The sequence below is a fragment of the Macrobrachium nipponense genome, chromosome 42 (genome assembly GCF_015104395.2).
Source record: "Macrobrachium nipponense isolate FS-2020 chromosome 42, ASM1510439v2, whole genome shotgun sequence".
Classification (NCBI taxonomy): domain Eukaryota; kingdom Metazoa; phylum Arthropoda; class Malacostraca; order Decapoda; family Palaemonidae; genus Macrobrachium; species Macrobrachium nipponense.
In genome coordinates, this window is record NC_061103.1 from 31,271,294 (window position 1) to 31,289,956 (window position 18,663).

The 18,663-nt window shown below is 37.2% G+C and overlaps 1 protein-coding gene across 3 annotated transcripts in view; it reads left to right on the plus strand.

Annotated features, from left to right (window-relative positions):
• Positions 1–18,663, plus strand: part of LOC135213049 (calpain-D-like) — a 104,784-nt gene that overhangs the window by 56,138 nt on the left and 29,983 nt on the right. Inside the window, exons 1-7 of one of the 3 annotated variants that reach the window (XM_064246879.1) lie at positions 3,227–3,393; positions 6,729–7,062; positions 8,440–8,558; positions 9,556–11,590; positions 15,470–15,656; positions 16,662–16,774; positions 17,670–17,903. In XM_064246879.1, coding sequence (XP_064102949.1) covers positions 6,742–7,062; positions 8,440–8,558; positions 9,556–11,590; positions 15,470–15,656; positions 16,662–16,774; positions 17,670–17,903 — 3,009 coding nt within the window. In that variant the 5' untranslated portion in view covers positions 3,227–3,393; positions 6,729–6,741. Of the gene's footprint in view, positions 1–3,226; positions 3,394–3,485; positions 3,633–6,728; positions 7,063–8,439; positions 8,559–9,555; positions 11,591–15,469; positions 15,657–16,661; positions 16,775–17,669; positions 17,904–18,663 lie in introns of those variants that run through there. The other 2 variants (XM_064246881.1, XM_064246880.1) reach the window with 2 other exon arrangements.

Below are 18,663 nucleotides of genomic sequence, written 5' to 3' on the forward strand. Positions count from 1 at the left end.
TTTTACTTTATTAGATGAGTTAGCATAATTTTGATGATTGGGGATTCCCAGTTACGTAAATCGTATCATTATTTATTTCGACAATATCAGAGATCAAGCTCAATAGTAACATATTATTTGAACCCCCCCCCCCCCCCGCTTCAAAATGAACCATAATACGAAATATACTTCGCTGTTTTGCAAAAGTTACTGGTGGAAGGGTATTTTAAAAAGTAAGCGTATTTTTTTCGAAGCTTGTTCTGTATCATCAGAATTGCATTGAAAACTCGAAATTGTTCCCTACTCATAGTTGTTTTATTTTTCCGTAAGAATTGTTACGTGTGAATAATAGGCCTAACAGTTACCGTCGGTATTGTTAGATCCCACTCGATAGGCCTACATTTCCTCGCTGCCTTGACTAAATTGATTTTACATTTAGGCCTCAGCTTTCCAACTGCTCTTTTCAAATGTAAATATCGTTACCTGTTGACATAGGTTCATCTTTGTTGTTTTTGTTGTTGTCTCGATTTTTTTTAAGCTGTCAATCGAGTTAAAAGCCAATCTTGACAGCTAACACTAAAAATAAAGTTATATTCTTTTTATTGTTTTTCTTAGATAGCTTTCAGTGACCTAGTTGTGGCATGGCTTTTTTATGGTGGTAAGTTACTAAATACGTCATTAGCTTGAGGATATTCTCTCTCTCTCTCTCTCTCTCTCTCTCTCTCTCTCTCTCTCTCTCTCTCTCTCTCTCACACACACACACACACACACACACATTTGTGAATTCCCCACCCACTTTATAATCCAGACGCCAATTTCTATAAAGTTACATGTACTTTAGTACTCCTTACTTTACTGTATCTTCCCGCCACTGGCCAGTGGCATAAGGCTGATATCTCTCCATTTGTCTATATCCTGAGCAATTCCCTCGCTTTCTCTAAGTTCTGGATTTATATAATCCTAGATCAGACTTTTTTTTTCTTTTTTAGCAATTGGTAATGTATCATTCGCTGTAAACTGTGAACGGTCACTCGTCTTATCTACTCAGTGATGACGTTATTCCTCTTCAAATTGCTTCATGCGGTTTGCATAGCCCGCGTCGTGCCGATAACTTCTATTAATGTTGTATTACCTATTTCTGACCTGCATTCATTTTCAAATTTATTCGGTAATTAGGGGCCTCGGGAAAGGCATTGCCAAATCGGGTCTAATTCACACTTTGGTATATTCTTATCATCATTAGTCTAGCTATTTCGATTTCGCCGTGTTAGGCTTAATGCGGTGGAATAAACTGTTTGCTTCAACTATGTTGGAGTTTCTTTAGGGATCAGAGAGATGAATGTGATTTATGTACCAACAATTGCACGTATGCTCCATACACACTTGTATACTGTAAACAAGAGGCTGGTACACAAGCGTAAATGTGTACAGGCCTCCTGCGAGTTCCATAGTACCTGTCAGGTGTCTGCGCAACCCGAAACTCCTGTTGATCTTCGTTGACAGGTGAAGCAGACAGGCGTTATATTGCTCGGCAGTGTGCGTGCACTAGTCTGAGCATATGTGCAGAACAGTTACCCTCTGATAAGGGGCAGCTTTGAGACGAAAGTTACTGCCATATTCTTCCCAGAGCTACTGCAAGATGGATTAACCCAATGTGTAGAAACATTCCACATTAGCCGCGTGATACGCCGGTACTTACGCAAAAGATCGTCAGCAGTGTGACAAACCATCCAACACTAAATGAACCGTTCACCTTGCCTTGCTAGCGCGTTAAATGTGTCTGTGGCGTATTAGTAAATATTCTTACAAAGTTTTTCTTCTCAAATGGGCTTGGAAAAGAAGAAGCTCGAAGTAAATTGAGGATAGGTTTTGGACTCATATTAGACACTTTAGTTCATTTAAAACCTTAGTATAGATTCTGGCACAAATATATATTATATTCACGCAGATTTAACCACAAACATCGTTTACTGTCGAATTCATTATAACTAGGAGTAACTTTACACGCAAGGGGAATTATAATGGATAAGTGCGCGCTCGCACACAAGGGTGAAGCCTCAGTGTAAATACCATCATCTTCCCCATTAAATGTTCCTTTGGTCTATTTCAAGAGAGCAACTGAATCATAAAGTTATTAAGATGGTCATTGCTGCTTCTGACCTAGTACTGACGGTAGGTAAAATAAGTGACCATGGTCCAAGACCATGGCAGTGATATTGTGTCGTCACCTATATGTTCATTCAGAAATATCTGGTGTGAATTCAGAGACGATATTTTGTCACGTATAGATTTGCGTGCGTCGAGCTGCCGTGTCAATGGACATATCTGATACGCTTTCCACTTTTACTAAGCTATGTGAAAGATGTTTGCGTGTATCAACGTGGCACAATATTTCGGCATACGTTAACTGCTTATTACAAGAGTTTCTTGTCAGTTTCAATCCTCTGACAGAACAAAAAGGTAGCTTTCTACTTTGTTCACTGGCAGGTATGTGGTGAAGTGCATTGACCAATAAGAAAGTATGCATAATGTGTGTTCATACATATTTGTAATGAAATTATGAAGATTGCATTATACCATATAAACCTAGTCATAAAAAGGTCTAGCACTCCCAAGTGCTCATGTTTCAAGAACATTCATCAGTTTCCCGTGGCAACACAAGTTGTGAATTAATATTTCAGTGGAATTCCTCTTAAATGTCACTTTAGAAAGACGCAGCCTCACAAAGTTTGCCATCAGTATGCCGTCCTTATCGAGATAATTTGCAGTGTCTTCATTACTAGCCAATTGTAAGAGTTTGATTTTGCCGTAATAACTTGTTCAAGTGAGTTCGTTCAAAGTTTCGTGAACTTAAGCTGTTAACAGGGTATCACAGGTAAATAAATATTTCTGTTATTTTTCCTAGTGTATTGGATTGATATCACCTGTGGTGTTTTATAAACGCACAATTACTGTAGAGCAAGAACAAACAGCCCAGGTACGATTCACAGAGTTTACAGAAGATCGATTTGGCAACCTTTCGGGAGCGTTCAAAATACGTCTGAAATGTTAATGATGAATATGTATAGCGGTTATCGTGCACTCTATCCCCCTGCCATCCAAATATTAATATACTGTGATGCTGAGGTAAGATTTTTAATGCGGTGTCATTTGTCCCTGCCGGATTGGAACAGATAACGACGATGCGTTCGCAGTTTTGGAACGCGCAAGTAACCTAGCAAAGTAGCGTTAAAACTTTCGTATTGCGGAGGTTATGAACGCACCCCGAGTGTCGTAGTCCTCCCGATGTAAACATTGCGAACAAAGGGTCAAGGAAACGACTTATTTCGGGATATTTTGACCCTATTTCGCCGACGTAATACCCTCACTCCCTCGAACTTCCTCGGCCGAGGGATGGTAAAAGCTACAGAGAAGGTAAGAAGGCGAAAAGTGTTGCGAGGAGATCATTTATCTCGAAAATAAGGACCGATTTCGTGCACCTTGTCAGTGGCAGAGAATTTCTTAAAATGTCAGTAGAAACGGGGTGTTGCATTGAAGGATTAGCATCTGCCGACCTTCAGGATAAAGCTGAGAACAGGGCCTTGAATATATCACACCAAAAACAAAGACATCTGTCATTTGTCACCACATTCCATTGTTCTGAAGGACCTGAGGTCTGTTTTACACCGCTAGTTTTTTTCTTTTTTTTTTTAATCATTGCAGAACTTCGTTTTCTGGTTGGTAGGCATTTCACCCAGAGGTGTATGCCTCTCGTAGGCAGGAATTTAACTGATAGTATTTAGATTTGTGTGAATATATCGTTCGTGAATGTGTGCTGCAAGATAGGCTGCTCCCAGCAGATATCAATCACTGGTTTGGTAATAGGTAAGCTGCAGGACCCAGGCTAGATGAGGAGGGTTAGGTTACCATAGCCTTACAGAACCTGATTATTATATCATTGTAAGTGTTTAGTAATAGTAAGGTAAGACTTTGAGACTTTAATTTCTTGCCAGATGCTTAAACTGATTATTTTGGCCCAATTCTTAGTTTTCTCTTGTTTTATACATTTCTAACCTTGTTTTTAATGCAAGTTATTTTTGTAATTTCCTACCCCTGAGAGATGAGAGTTATTGGGGGATCACAGTCGTAAACTAAGAACATATGAACAACATAAATCTCAAGATAATCATTACTTACTAGGTAATGCACCACCTAGTACTATATAATGAACAAAGATGACACAAGGACAGTTCCTAGAAAGCATCTTAACCATACTTTCCCTAGCCTGAATTAACTTAGTGTGCAAGGCTAGCTTGACCTTTTTGTTTATGTAGATTTAGTGTCAGATATTCAGGTTAGGTCAGTAACCTGCCAGAGGAAAAAACATACAAGTAGCTAGTATGTATTTTTTGTAGCTGCTGTCACTTTCTAGTATCATAAATAAAATGTGGGCAAATAGACCTTACTATGCACAGTAAAGTGGGCAAGCCTGTCTAGTATTCCTAGCATATTTCCATATGTTTTGCAAAAAGCTTTTTCAACTTAATAGGATTAACACGCTTGGATTATTTTTACAGAATCACTAAACATTTGCAAACCTCTGGATTGATATTGTTTTCTACTGTGAGTTCTGTAAGCAAATATAAATTGCTTTAACTATGTTAAACTATCAGAACACATGAAGTGAATAGGTTAGCCAAAGGTAGCAAATTTTAGACTTTGATCCTATTTTTCTTTTTTTTAATGAGTGTAAAATTTTTATATAGGAAGAATAATTCCCTCAGTAAGTATAGAGTGAGGGTTTTGTGTCGGAAAATTAAAGCTGTCGTGAAATTACAGTACCGAGGGTCGTTGTAAGCATTGCCAAATGTGTGAAGTTGAGATAATTTAATTTTATAATCTTTCTTAGGCTACAGAAGAGAGTTTCTTAATGATATAAGGCACATGAGAGGAAGCACTGTAAAAATGATCATTGTATAGAAAACTGTATGTTATTTTTATTTTTATGTATGGTGTACTTGTATACTGTAATTTCTGTCAATTTGTTAATGATGAAAATTTATCTCAAAATTTGCATACAGGTATGTTAAAATCAGCAAGCATTTTTTAAGATAATTACACATTTTTAACAAGAGAATTTACCATTAGAAAAGTATCAGCTTGTCTTTGGTTTATCCAACTTAACAGCTTGTGCATCTGTATTGCTTTCACATAAATTACAAGTTTGTGTAAAAATGTATACATATCTGTATAATAATTTAGTGTTCATTATGGTATTGTCTGCTCCTCTGAGAAGTATATCTAGTTGCCAGATGCATGCTGAGGCTTGAAAATTGTCTCCATCAAGTTATGGTACCTCATACACATTTCATCCTATATGTGCTCTTTGCTTTGACCATGCTTGCTCTGCTCATCAAGGCTAGAGAGGGTGCAAGGTGCCTACATGGAATCTCATTCTTTGACATTTTCAGTGTCTCAGTAGTATGTAAATCATTTCACTGTTCAACTATGTTGTGCTAAGATTTTATATTACTGTAGATAATAGTACAAGAATAGAGAGACAGCACATTAGCATCCAAGACTGATTTTATTGATATAAGTAAATATATCCAAGACAATGAATTAATTGATATACACTACCAGTTGAAGCATGCCTTCTACAGCAGAACTTATAGTAAGGGAAAGAAGGGATAGGAATGGATATAAACAATTGAAGGTGCAATAATGCAGAAACTTAAAGGAAGCCAAACAGAAGTATCAGGATACTCAATAGTTTTGGGGAATATAGATTAAAGAATGGTAAGTGGAAACTGAAAGAGGGCAATACACAGAGTAACAGAATACATACCTAATTAGCATGCAGCACATACAGAGGAATAATTTTCTTATTGCAGTAGTCTAGTACGTATTCTCTTTCTACTAAATCCATGCTGCTCTCTTATTAATTACTGTCCCTCAATACCTGCCGTATATATATTTTGTAAAAGTGATGTTATTTATGACCATTTTTATATTTTATACACAGTATTTAGTTACCCCTGCATCTCTCACACAACATCCAGATGGTTACATTTTTAATTGTATTTTAACTTTATTTTAAATATTCCATGATTTTAAATATTCCATGAACTTTGTTTTGCTTACATTGATCTCCAGTCGTTGCACCCAGCTTCTGAATTCCTTTTATGCAATAATGTAACTTCCTTCGTCAGTGTGAATAATAGTAAAGTACTTCAGTGCTTTGCCTTGATGGACGATAACGTTTACCATAATTTTGCCAAATATATACCTCCCTTGGTTTTTACTTAAGTTCTTTTGTTATTGTACAGTAACATCATCACTGTTTGTCTTTCGTTATGATACACTAACACTGTCAGTATTTTTCCTTTAGTTCTTTTGTTATGGTGCGGTAACATCACAAGCTTCCTGATAACCTCTGATACCGTCAGCTTTTGTGATAGTCATTGCTTATCTTGGCATTCTGTTAAATGTCTTATCATCAAGATCCATAAGTATACTATTTTAGTGTTAAATACCTTATCAGGATCTACAAGTATGTGCTTCACTTTGTACACAAAAAGTACCTCTGTTGTTGATTTTGATTGTGTAAAGCCAGGCTGATAGGTCAACTTGTCACTTTTCTCAGCGTTTGTACTATTTGGAAACATGGAATTTGTAAGTTAGTCATTTTTAGATTGATGATTATCTTAACCGATAAATATGTAAATATAAGTGTGTCTGTATAAGGCATTTTGTGGTTCACCCCACAGGGTATGGTTTGGAATGGCCAGAGGAGAAAACGCTAAAGAACAAGAGGAGAATTCAGTGTTACCAAGCGACGTTAAGGACCCAGAATTAGCCAAAGAAAACCAAACCCCTAAAAGGCATCATCACAAAGCAGTGTCCAAAGAAATCTCAAAGCACTGTCATTTTGTGGAAACTCAGCAGGGAGGAGAGCCAGGGAAGAAGAGGCAGCCGGTCAAAAAAAGCAGCTCAGTTAACAATGGCTCAAAATGGTCGTGCAAATCTTGCAGGTTTTTAAATGTGGGATCAACAGACCAGTGTGTTATATGTACAAAATGGAAGCCCCGATTACCCCGCCAGGTAAGAGGTTGTCATAACATTATTTACAGTAGTACCTCGAGATACGAAATTAATCTGTTCCGAGGCGCCCTTCGTATCATGAGGTTTTCATTTCTTGGACCACATTTTACATGTAAAATGGCTAATCCGTTCCAAGCCCTCCAAAAACACACCAGTAAATTTTATAATAAAGCTACTACAACAATTTGGACCATTCAATACCTAAATTAATTTAAAAAATGCCAAAATATAACCTGTAAATAAAGTGTATATTAGTGTACATGGTAACAAGAAATATACTGTACGTAAAATGTGGAAGCTTACCTTTTGAGTGAGGCTATGTACATACGTAACTATCCAAGGAAGATTGCTTCTGCCTACTTTTCACAATGTTCCTGTGTGAGCCTTTTTGGGGGTGTCTTCTACAAATGATTGCACTTTATGAAAAGCGGCTTTAATTTCTGCCGTTTTTTTTCTCTCTCTCTTTTTGATTTTTAACTTTTTTTTACTTTACATAGTTTTTTTTTTTTTTTTTTTTTTTTTTTTTTTTTTTTTTTATACAGAATTTCAACTTTCTGTATTTTATCACTTGGTTCTTTTTTTGCACCTCATGACTCTGTTGGCCCTGGTGTCCATCAAAACCCTGTTCAACCAAATGCTCTCTCTGCAACTGATTTGGGTACTGAATGTTCGGCTGCTGACCTTCAACATAAACTGAAGTGCCTTGATTATACGTATACATACTGGTATGCATGTTGTAAATGATTGGTCTACACCCTCTGTTCAGCAGGGAGTGGAGATTCTACCAACCTTGCAAAGTTTCCAGTTATCCCATGAGAGAGACCTTGATCACTTATCCCATGTGAGAGATCTTGGTCACTTTTTTTTTTTTTTAAATATTACGTACACATTGACGATCCCGAAAACAAATGCTGCGTGCATACTATAACAATGCTGGTACCGAGTGGCCGAGCCACGCCACCACGTGTCATAGTAGATGCATGATGGGAGGGACGCTGGCCAATAGGAGAGAAGATTTCATGGCCGCGACTAGCATCAGGAACCAATGGGAGAGCAGGAGGATGGTGGCGAGTGTACCAGTACTAAGATGGCGGCGCGTGGCGCGATTTTCAAAATTGTTATCCGGGCGAATCTCGGACTTTCAGAAACCTTTCGTATCTCGAGTTTTTCGTAAGTTGAGCCTTTCGTATGTCGAGGTACCACTGTATACTGGCAATATAGTGTTTGTGCTTGTTATCCAAGTCAGTTTCATCTAAAAGTTACTTTCTATTTCGTGGTATTAATTAACATGAAGATCTTTAATGAACTGTCTAGAGTGCATTGTAATCAAATTTTTATCACTCCTTAATGGTCATTTATTTTGTTGTGTTATTATAGGCATCCCACCCAGTCACCGGAATTCATCGCTGGTCATTTCTTGGTACAAACGGTTTTGCTCAAACCACGGCAAAGAAGCAGAGTAGTGAGAAGGAAAAGTGGACATGCCCTCGTTGCAAGTAAGGACTAAATACGATCTTAAGGTCTTTTTCACAGAAAAAAGCTTGATATTACAGCATCCAGTCATTTACCTACTGCTGCCTTAATCTACTTAAACCAACCTTTTCGGTGTCAGTTAGTCACCGCACGCTGGATACGTAAGACTCATCACCAACTCAAGCGCCTCGGTGGCGTGGTTGGTATGGTCTTTGCCTGTCACCTCGGTGGCCGTGAGTTCCATTCTCCGGCATGCCACTGAGGGGTGAGAGATGTGTGTTTCTGGTGATAGAAGGTCACTCTCATCGTGGTTCGGAAGTCACGTAAAGCCGTTGGTCCCGTTGCTGAATAACTGCTGGTTCCATGCAACGCAAAAACACCATACAAACAAGCATCACCAACTCCTCCCAAATTCTTGATAGCCCTGCCTAATGGATTGCTCATCAAGAGTCATGCCACACCACTAGTTCACATTAATGAGCAGCCCAGTAGGCAGAGCTAACAAAAATTTGGGAGAAGTTGGTGAGGAGTCTTACGTATGCAGTGTGTGGTGAAGCCTAGTGTAAACTCACCCTTAATTGAACTTGTTCTTAGTGTAAATATTCTTAGTGTAAATAGGTTAATTTTTTGCATAGCTCAGATATTTTAGTATTTACTTTGGATGCATTCATAGTTTGTTATTGGTCCTCATTTTCATCCTTGCCATATGCATCAGATACTTCAGTGCCAATGCCAATTTATATTGTGCTATGACAATTATGTGAATCTAAAACATTTATATTTTAAAATACACAATATTATTTAGTATAGATTAACTGCACAACTGCAGGGATTGTTGAAATTTACGAATTTTGTTGAATAATGCTATTCTGAAATCTTGACAAGTGTTGAGAATGAATGATGTGATTGGAAATAGAGGTTAGGAATAGGTTACCACATTCTGATGTGATTGGAATCTCAGAGGTTTAGGAATTGGCAATAGATTAATTGTACAGTCTAGTAAATATGTTGCAATTTCAGATTTCTGAATGTGTGCCATGCTGGTGAGTGTATCATCTGCAGCAGTGGACCCGAGCATGGTAGTAAGCCTCCTCTAGTGCCACGAGAAATACTCAGTCCAGTTGCTGATGAAAATGGCCACAACTCTCGGCAGGATTTATCCAGGGTCTTTGGCGCAGCAAACATGAGCTCAAACAGTCTAGTCTCCAAAGTGATCAAGCTCAGCTGGAAGTGTAAACAGTGCCGGCATTATAACTCGGCACATAGCTCAACATGTTCTTCTTGTATCAAGCTCATAGGTAATGGTGGTACTGTTAATAATGGTGTAACAGCAGGGTATGGGAACCAGATAGACAATGCCATTACTCCTGTGGAAGAGGTGGAAGGATCTTTTATGGTGGAGAACAGTCTTTATTTTTTAGGAAACAATACTTCAGCGTTAACGTCTTCTGAAACGGAATGTAATCGTTCGCCAAAGAGACAGATATCAGTTGCTCATGGTCAAGTACGTTCAAAAGTGTGCAAGTCAAGTGATAAATCTGACAATGAGCCAGTGTCTTCTAGAGATTCTGACATTCACAAGGGTCAGGAATTAGATGATGTAGTTATAGAGTTTGATGATAATAAGAATTATAATGTGTGTAGTAATAATAATGAAGAACTAGAGACGTGGGTGTGTAAAAGGTGTACATTGAAGAATCCAGTAGACTTAGAGTACTGTGAGGTATGTGAGGCCCCCAGGAAGCCAAACATTCCAACCACTCTGCCAAAGAAGACAAAAGCTCTCATTTGTACAGCAAACAATGATTTGAAGATTATTGATAGTGCCTCAGATGTTAATCAGAAAACTGTTGTTAAAACTCCAACTGGAAAAGCGCCTCACATTAAAAAATCTGTAAGTGATACTTCTAATTTAAACATTGCTGAATCACTAGTCAAGTTTGTTGCCAGTCGTCTTTCGTCTCCAACAGAACCCAACATGTCTGTGCAGACAAAAGTTGCTAAAGAGTCACAGCCAGAGAAGGCTGTATCCTCTGTGTCTCCTCCTGTAGTTGATCTTTCTCGTTCTTCAAGTCAAGAAGACTACTCTCTCTCTGATTCTGATATGTGGACATGTAGTTTCTGTTCATTTGCATATAATCCTTCATGGTCAGAATCCTGTGATGTGTGTAGTGGAGCAAAGGAGAGGGAAGTGAGTTCGAAGACTCGTGATGTATTGAATCAGGGCTTAGATGAAGATTTTCAGTTACTCACTACAGATCTTTCGGAGGAGGGAGAGTCCCCTGACCAGAGCTGGACATGTATCAAGTGTACTTTGGTGAATACAGGGTCAGAAAATGCTTGTAAAGTTTGTGGTGGGTCACGGCTCAAGAGCATCTGCTATGTTGATGATGCTACTCTTAAGAGAGGGGAGTTTTGGACATGCGTGGTTTGTACATTAAAAAATCCCATTTTTGCCCGCCGTTGTAAAGCCTGTAAAGCCAAAGTTGATGGTACGGGAGGAACCAGAGATAAGCTAAACAATGAATCCAAGGATTGCCGGCCTAAATCTGAACATATCAGTAGCCCAGTGTGGAGTGCTGGTGGTGGGCAAAAGTCTCCTAGTACTCAAAGGATGAGCTTAGTGGACACTTCTGCTGATGATGACACTAAAATGGATTCACAGACAGATAATCAAAATGGTGCTCAGTTCAGTGATACTCCTTTACGTGGGAATGGAGCGATACCAAAATCGCACAGTGTCTCAGGCTGCCAGGCACCTCTAGCTTCTCAGGTTCCTAAATCTCCATCGTCAGCTCCAAGCTCCCCTGTCGCTCAGCAGAGGGAGCCCAGCTCCTCATCAACTTGGAACTGCAGTGCCTGTACATTCAATAATAGTGCCAGTGCAGTATCATGCACAATGTGTGGGTCTTCTCCAACTTTAGGTGATGTACCTCACAGCTGGCCAGGTAGCCAGGCCTATCGTGGTCAGAGTGAACTCATGGATGTTCTTCGGGAGATGGAGGAACGTGATGCCCTGAATAAGTGGACAAGAATTGTTCACTACTGTAGAGTGGTAAGTAGTTACCAAACTTGTTATGGAAGTCTCTTATTTTCAGTTGGGATTGATTTTTTTGTTGGAACAGTTATTTTGAACTCCATTAGTTTCAACTAATGGGGTGGTCTGGTGTAGTATTTTATCTATGTAAGGTATTTTGGTAAGTACTATTTGTAAAGTGTTTATTTTTAAAAGTGCCGTATATTTTTGTGCACAAGTAAACCTGATTCATATTTGCCTTTTGAGTATTGTTTGCTTCCTGACAGATGTTGCTTAGGAAGCAGTTTTCAAAGTTTATAAATGAATAGCTACGGCAATTATTTCCGTGAAGCCTTTTTTTTTATTGGTTTTTTATGTTGGCGCTTCTCTTAGATATTCTTTTTTTTTTTCTTGTCATACATATCATTGTTGAATGTATTTTTATGTGAATGTGACTATAAGCACAATTTCACTCACTTTAACTAGGAGGTAAAACTTGATTCTTTGCTTTGAATTAGTAATGCCATTTGTGCTGGTGTGTGTGTGTGTGTATGTGTGTAGTAATTATTATTCTTTTCAATGCTTTGTACTTAAAGACAACAACACTTATACTCTTGTGTAAGAGGCTGTAAACTTCTCTTGACTTAACAAACTAGAGATGGTGCTAGTACTTCCAATATCAAGTAGCTTTTGAATGGCACTCATCATGTTGTTATAAGAGAGATGGACTTCATAACAATGTTTTGGAAGAATTGCATAAGGTTTTTTTAAATTGAGTCAAGACAGCATTGGAAAGTGGCAAAGAATGAGCAACAGCAGTAAAAATCTCTGGAAGGGAAGATAAATGGTGAACTTTGTTCATGAAAAATGTTTGGTATTGTCATTATTATTAGTGTAAATTAGCTTTACATATACACTGGATGCCATCTTGTCTAAAAAAAATGTTTTTAAATGTTTGATAAAAATTGGAGCAAGGTAACATTTAAGTTAAAAGAAGTTGGACAGCCAGTCAAGTAGGAAGTAATCAAGGAAAGCAGATGAAAACTATAAAAAGGGAGTACTAGTGCATTTTGGGGCTGGAGAAATAGTACTTTAGTTGGTGTCCATGGAAATGCCCAGGGAGTTTCCACACAGGAATTATTCTAGATTATTTATTTGTAAGTACCGATTCACAGAAAGTTGGTCCAGGGTAAATTCTTTGAAGGTTACAATTGCTCCAAATTTGAATGAGGTGAGCTGTACCTGTCATTAAGTGTAACTAAATGATAAATATTACCATAGAGTAAAACCTTTAAAAATTAGACATAAAATAGATTGTGGTTACTAGTAAATATGCTTAACTCTTATGAGCTGACATAATCTGCAATATCACTTAAAATCAAGATGCTCATTCTGTAGGGCATCAAAGGAGAGGAAGTATGTTTTTAGCACGCATTTTATTTGAGTCTCCTCTTGGATGGTACCACATACAGTTTGCTGTGGGTGGTACACTAGATGATAAAGATTCTTGGCAGTGTCCATTTGATCTCTTCCCTCCAAGCTGTCCAACTTCTTTGCCTTCACCGTCCTCCAATTTTCACTTTTCAATTATACTTAACAAGAGAAAAGGCACAGTTTGTTTTAATGATTAATTTTTAGGTACTATTTAAATCTGTCAATTTTGTCTTGAGTAAATGCCTCTTGGTGGTTGTTTTTTTTTTTTCCCTATATCCATACATTCTGTATTTGTTCATTTGTTCATTTGTTTGGTTTTATGTACAGCCCTCCACAAAGATGATTCCCTCTCTGGCGGTCCCTTGTACATTTTCGAATAAGTTGCTTCTTATATATTTTATAATTGTCTATTAGTGTTTTCTCATCAGTATTGTAGCTCCTGCTGGGTAGGAGAGTCTTTAGTTCTTTTTTTAGATATGATTTGTGTACTGAACAGTAAAGTATCATGCCAAAATGTGAACATTTCATATTACTGTAGATATAGATATTATATAAGAAAGCCAGTCAACTAATTTATCACGGTTATGCAGGTATTTTGTTCAGAGGTATGTAATATAATCATAAACCTCAAAATAGCAATATTTATGTAATTCTCATAATATTGCTTGAAGTGGTTTCTGCAATTTTGTCTCTACCTATGTTTCTAGCTTTGCCATCATATATAACTTCAGAGAATATGACTATGACTAATTTTAAAGGTAAGTAATGATCTCCACTGGGGGCAAAGGCTTCCTACCATGTTTATTGGAAGGAAAACTAAGCCAAGATTGTCATTTCTTAATCTTAATTCATTACCTTTGTGATATCACTGTCTCTGTTTTAAACAGGTATACTGTATTTACATGAATTTGTTTTTTAGTGGATATATTTATGCTATAATTTCCATATGAAGATGCATTTTATAATTCTGTGCTTACCTCTCATATTAGGAATTTTGTATGCAGGCGCAAAGAACACATTTTACAAGAATAGGCTGTTTCTTGGTGACTGGGAGATCTTGATTCTTCTTGTTTAGAGGGGTCCATCTATCTAGCCTCAGAAGCAGAAACCTACCAGCTGCACTACTCCAGACCATTCATGTCGCAAAAGATGCTTGGGTGTGCGAAATGTACTTGGTGTAAGAGACTTTTGATACCTAAAAAGTATAAGAAGTATGAATAGAGAAGGGAAGGGCAGTTTTTAGGAAATGTAGAGCATTTTTGATACTTTTGGGACACACTAGACAGTGAATCGGAGATTAAGATTGCCGTAAGAAAAGGAATTAGCATTAGAGTGGATGAAATGGAAAGCAATAGCTAGATTACTTTAGAATAGATGTATCCCATTAGTAAAGAGACCAATGACTTAGTCATATACATAAGTCTTTTACTACTGAATGCAGCAGAAACTTAGGTATTGACAAAGGAAAATAGAGTAGATTTTGAAAATGTGTAACATTTAAGTGTAGATTTATGACTATATGTACTGTGTAGGAAGAGTGTATAATGAATGAGGAAGTGGTGCAACAAAGTGATGTCCCCAGTGTCTACAAAACAGACTGAGGTCTCCAAAGATTGAGATATTTTTGGTCTTGATGGGAATGGATTACGAACAGATACCTGTAGTCAGAGAATCGGCATGCATGGAATTTAGAGGGTAAAGACCTCTAGGAAGTCCCAAGAAATCATGAAAGAAGGGAATTGGTGATGGGAATTAAAACAAAAATGTTCAGGACACAGAAGGATGATAGTAAAACATTTCAAGTCCAGACCTGCAAAAGGAAAAGCCGACACAAAAATATGTAAGATGATGATGAATGTGATAAAATTGTAAATTAACAGTAGAACCTGCTGCTTTTAAGTGAACCTGGAATTTATCGGCGTGTTTTTTTTAAAAGTACGATTCAATCAACCCTTCAGTAAATCAACTTAAAATACGTAGAGTTGTATAATTTTTTGTTCGTTCAATTCATAGATTTTCAGGAGCCTGGGTTCTGTTGCCTCTCTCAATCCCTGAAGCTCCTTCATTGATCCTTCATCCCAATCTGTAATTTAGGGATTTTGTAGCAGCTTGATGTCTCCAACCTGATTTGCTATCCAGGCTATTTTGGAAGTAATGAACAAATATTGCTTGTATCAAATCAGGAGTCATAAGGCACATGAGCAGACCTGTCCATAGGACCATGAAATTGAGCTGAACCATTCAATATCAGTGAAATTATTATTGAGCTTTGGGCGTTTATCTTTGGCATTTTATGAAAATATTATTTGCAACGTTATTTGCATTGTTTATGGAAAATATTTAAGTGGTTCAAGAGCTTATCAGTAAATAGTTTTAAGAAAGTTCTGATTTGTATTAGGTTTTTATTCTAAGTAGATAGTTGTATTTAGATGAGCTTATGTCATTGCCTGGCTACAATTTATCAATTTTATTTATTCATTGCAGAATCAACATCCATTTGTGGATGATTCCTTCCCACCAGTGCCGAAATCCCTCTTTTATAGTTCAACGGAAAAGAAAGAATCTCGTGTAACGCAGTGGCTAAGGCCCCATGAAATTGTGGCCGATAATGATAATCGTAACATTAAGTGGGCTGTTTTTAGAATGCCTTTACCTTCTGATATTTCTCAAGGTAAGAATTGAAACTTGAGATTGTACTGCAAGTGCATGATAATTCTCCCTGTGTATTATTCCCTTTTGTATTTCAGTTTATTTTGATTTTCCTTTATTTTTCATTGATATTTTTTGTGCTTTTATCTCTGTTTATCATTTTGTTATGTAAAGGTGTTTTAGTTAATATTGTTGTAATATCTGAAAATATCAGTACTGTCATAAGATTTTAGTTTAATTGCTATATGATTTCTCTTAAGTAAAGTCAAAACACAAATCCATATCTCAATTCAGTGGTTGTTGGTAACTCTTTGTTTGGTGATTCTGAGTATCTGAATGCAACTTAAATTACCTTTACTTCAGTGCTCATTTTAATACTGTAGAATTTACCTTTGCCTCTGAAGCCACATTTGTTCTTGAAGACTGTACAACTAAAAGTTATCGTAAAGCCGTAGTAAACAAGTAAGAAATAATTATTAGAACAATGCTAACATTTTTGGTAATAAGTGACAGGTATTTTAATTGTTTATAAATGAAGTTGTGGTAGCATTATTGACTTCGTGGTAACTGCCTAACTTAAATGGTGTTTGTCTTACAATTATTTCATAGGCTAGTAGGCTTTTGGGTAGCCTACTATAAACTTATGCTAAGATCTGTGCAACACTCTTCACCTCATAGTTTGAATCTTTGAAGCTTAAGTGTATAAAGTTTTTCAATTTATGCATTTTTGCCTAGTAACTCGCTGTTTGTCTACCAAAATTTTTGTGTATAGAGATTTTTTGTTATTGATAACTGAGAATAAATTATTAGTAATTCAAATACTATTCAAGGACGAGTGCTATATTTTTTAATGTCTTGTCCTACAGTGGTGAGTGCTGTGGTCTCTTATACCATTAAAAAATAATTGGTCTCTATGAATTCACTCATAGTTGGCTTTTATATCGCACTCCATCATTTTTGAAGCATTTATTGCAAATGCTGACATTGTCAGATTTTCAAGCAATTTCAATGTTATTTTTTCATTCAGGTGTTTTAGGAAACTGTTGGTTGCTTAGTGCCTTGGCAGTGTTGGCTGAAAGAGAAGATTTAGTTAAGAAAATCATGGTTACTCGTGACTTTTGCCCTGAAGGTGTTTATCAGGTAAGCTGAAATTTCAAGCTCCAATGATTTTATGTGGTATTGCTCTTGCTCTAAATTTAACCTGTGGCATTTAAAATTAATCACAACAAAATCAACCATTCTTTCTCCTATCATTATTTTTTAGACATTTCAGATTCCTTCACTTTTACTATTTTTCCAGGGAATAGCATAATTTTTTAATAGAGAACAGTGAAAGCTGAGAATTTATGCGTAACAGCTACATGCTGTGCTGATAAAAAAGAAAAGCATTATCCAGATGTTTTTAAATCAGGACAGCTCTGTCTATTGACTGTAACCTACTGGTTAAAGAAATTATATGGGGCTTCCTTTTGAAGGTAATGAGTTGCATCACAAAAAATTAACATGAAACATTTTTCCATATGAATCCATCCTTTTTATTAATGCCTAGACACTTTCCTAAGTCTTGCAGGCAAAAGAAGAACAGCAAGTGTGATTGTTCATGCATGTGCATGACAGATCCATCAGTAGGTACTAAGCTTTCTGTATGAATTGCTTAGTTAGAATGGATGAAAAACAATATCAGTAATTTGGTCTGCTTATCTGTTATTTATTAATATATAACAGTTAAGGAATTTGGTCAAGTTTGTACTTATATTTTACTTGATGTGCAATGGGTAAATACACCTTAGACATAAGCATAGTGCTGTTGAAGGTGACTTGAGAGAATGTCAAATTAGAGGAGATACTGTATTTGAAATTAGCAAAAATAAGTTCTTGGAACATAAGTTGCTAAAACAGTCAGTAGACAGGCAAATTGTGTTTACTAGATTTTTTAACTTTGTTATGTATTGAATTTTGGATATTTGTGTATCATTTGTTAAATTTTATGTGATATATATAATGTGTAGTTCTAATCAATCTTTTATTTATGCAGGTGCGTCTTTGCAAAGCTGGGCGTTGGGTGACGGTGCTTGTGGATGATTTGTTACCCTGTGATCGTCGTGGGCACTTGGTTTATTCACAAGCAAAGAGACGACAGTTGTGGGTGCCCTTAATAGAAAAAGCTGTGGCCAAAGTACATGGGTGTTATGAAGCTCTAGTATCAGGCCGTGCTATAGAGGGATTAGCAACACTTACTGGTGCACCATGTGAAAGCTTACCACTGCAGGTATGTTATACCTCATGACTTGTTTAATACAGGCAGTCCCCGGGTTACAACGGGGGTTCCGTTCTTGAGACGTGTTGTAAGCTGAAAATCGTCGTGAGCCGGAACATCGTCAAAAATCCTAAGAAAACCTTAATTTTATACATTCAACTTACCTGTCAGATATATACTTAGCTATTTGACTCCGTCGTCCGACAGAAATTCGAATTTCGCGCACACGCTACCGGTAGGTCAGGTGATCTACTTACCTGCCGCTGGGTGGCAGGACTAGGAACCATTCCCATGTTCTATCATATTTTTTCTGTCGGCCATACTGGCAACATCGTTGTGGGTATCTCCGGCTGGATTCGTATTTTGCATTGCAATTGATCTTCGTTTGGACTTCTCTGTGACGTATTTGCATTGATTGTACTGGCATACGCGATTGTGGACCTTTTATTGGATTGATTTGGATTGTTCAACATGATGTCTGATTCTGGAAGTGTGGTGAGAATGTGTGTGAATGTGGCGTGTAAAGTTAGGATGCCGAAGGCATCACTTGATCCTCATACTATTTGTAAGAAATGCAGGATGTTTGAATGTTCTTATGATAATACTTGTAATGAATGCAAGGATTTGAGTGCGGAAGAATGGAAATCTCTAACTTCATATTTGAAGAAGTTGGAAAGAGACAGGGTGAGGAGGTCTTCTTCCAAACCTTTGCCTAGTTCTGTATCTAGTGGGGTTATCAGTAGTAATATTATACCCTCTTCTCCTTTTACTG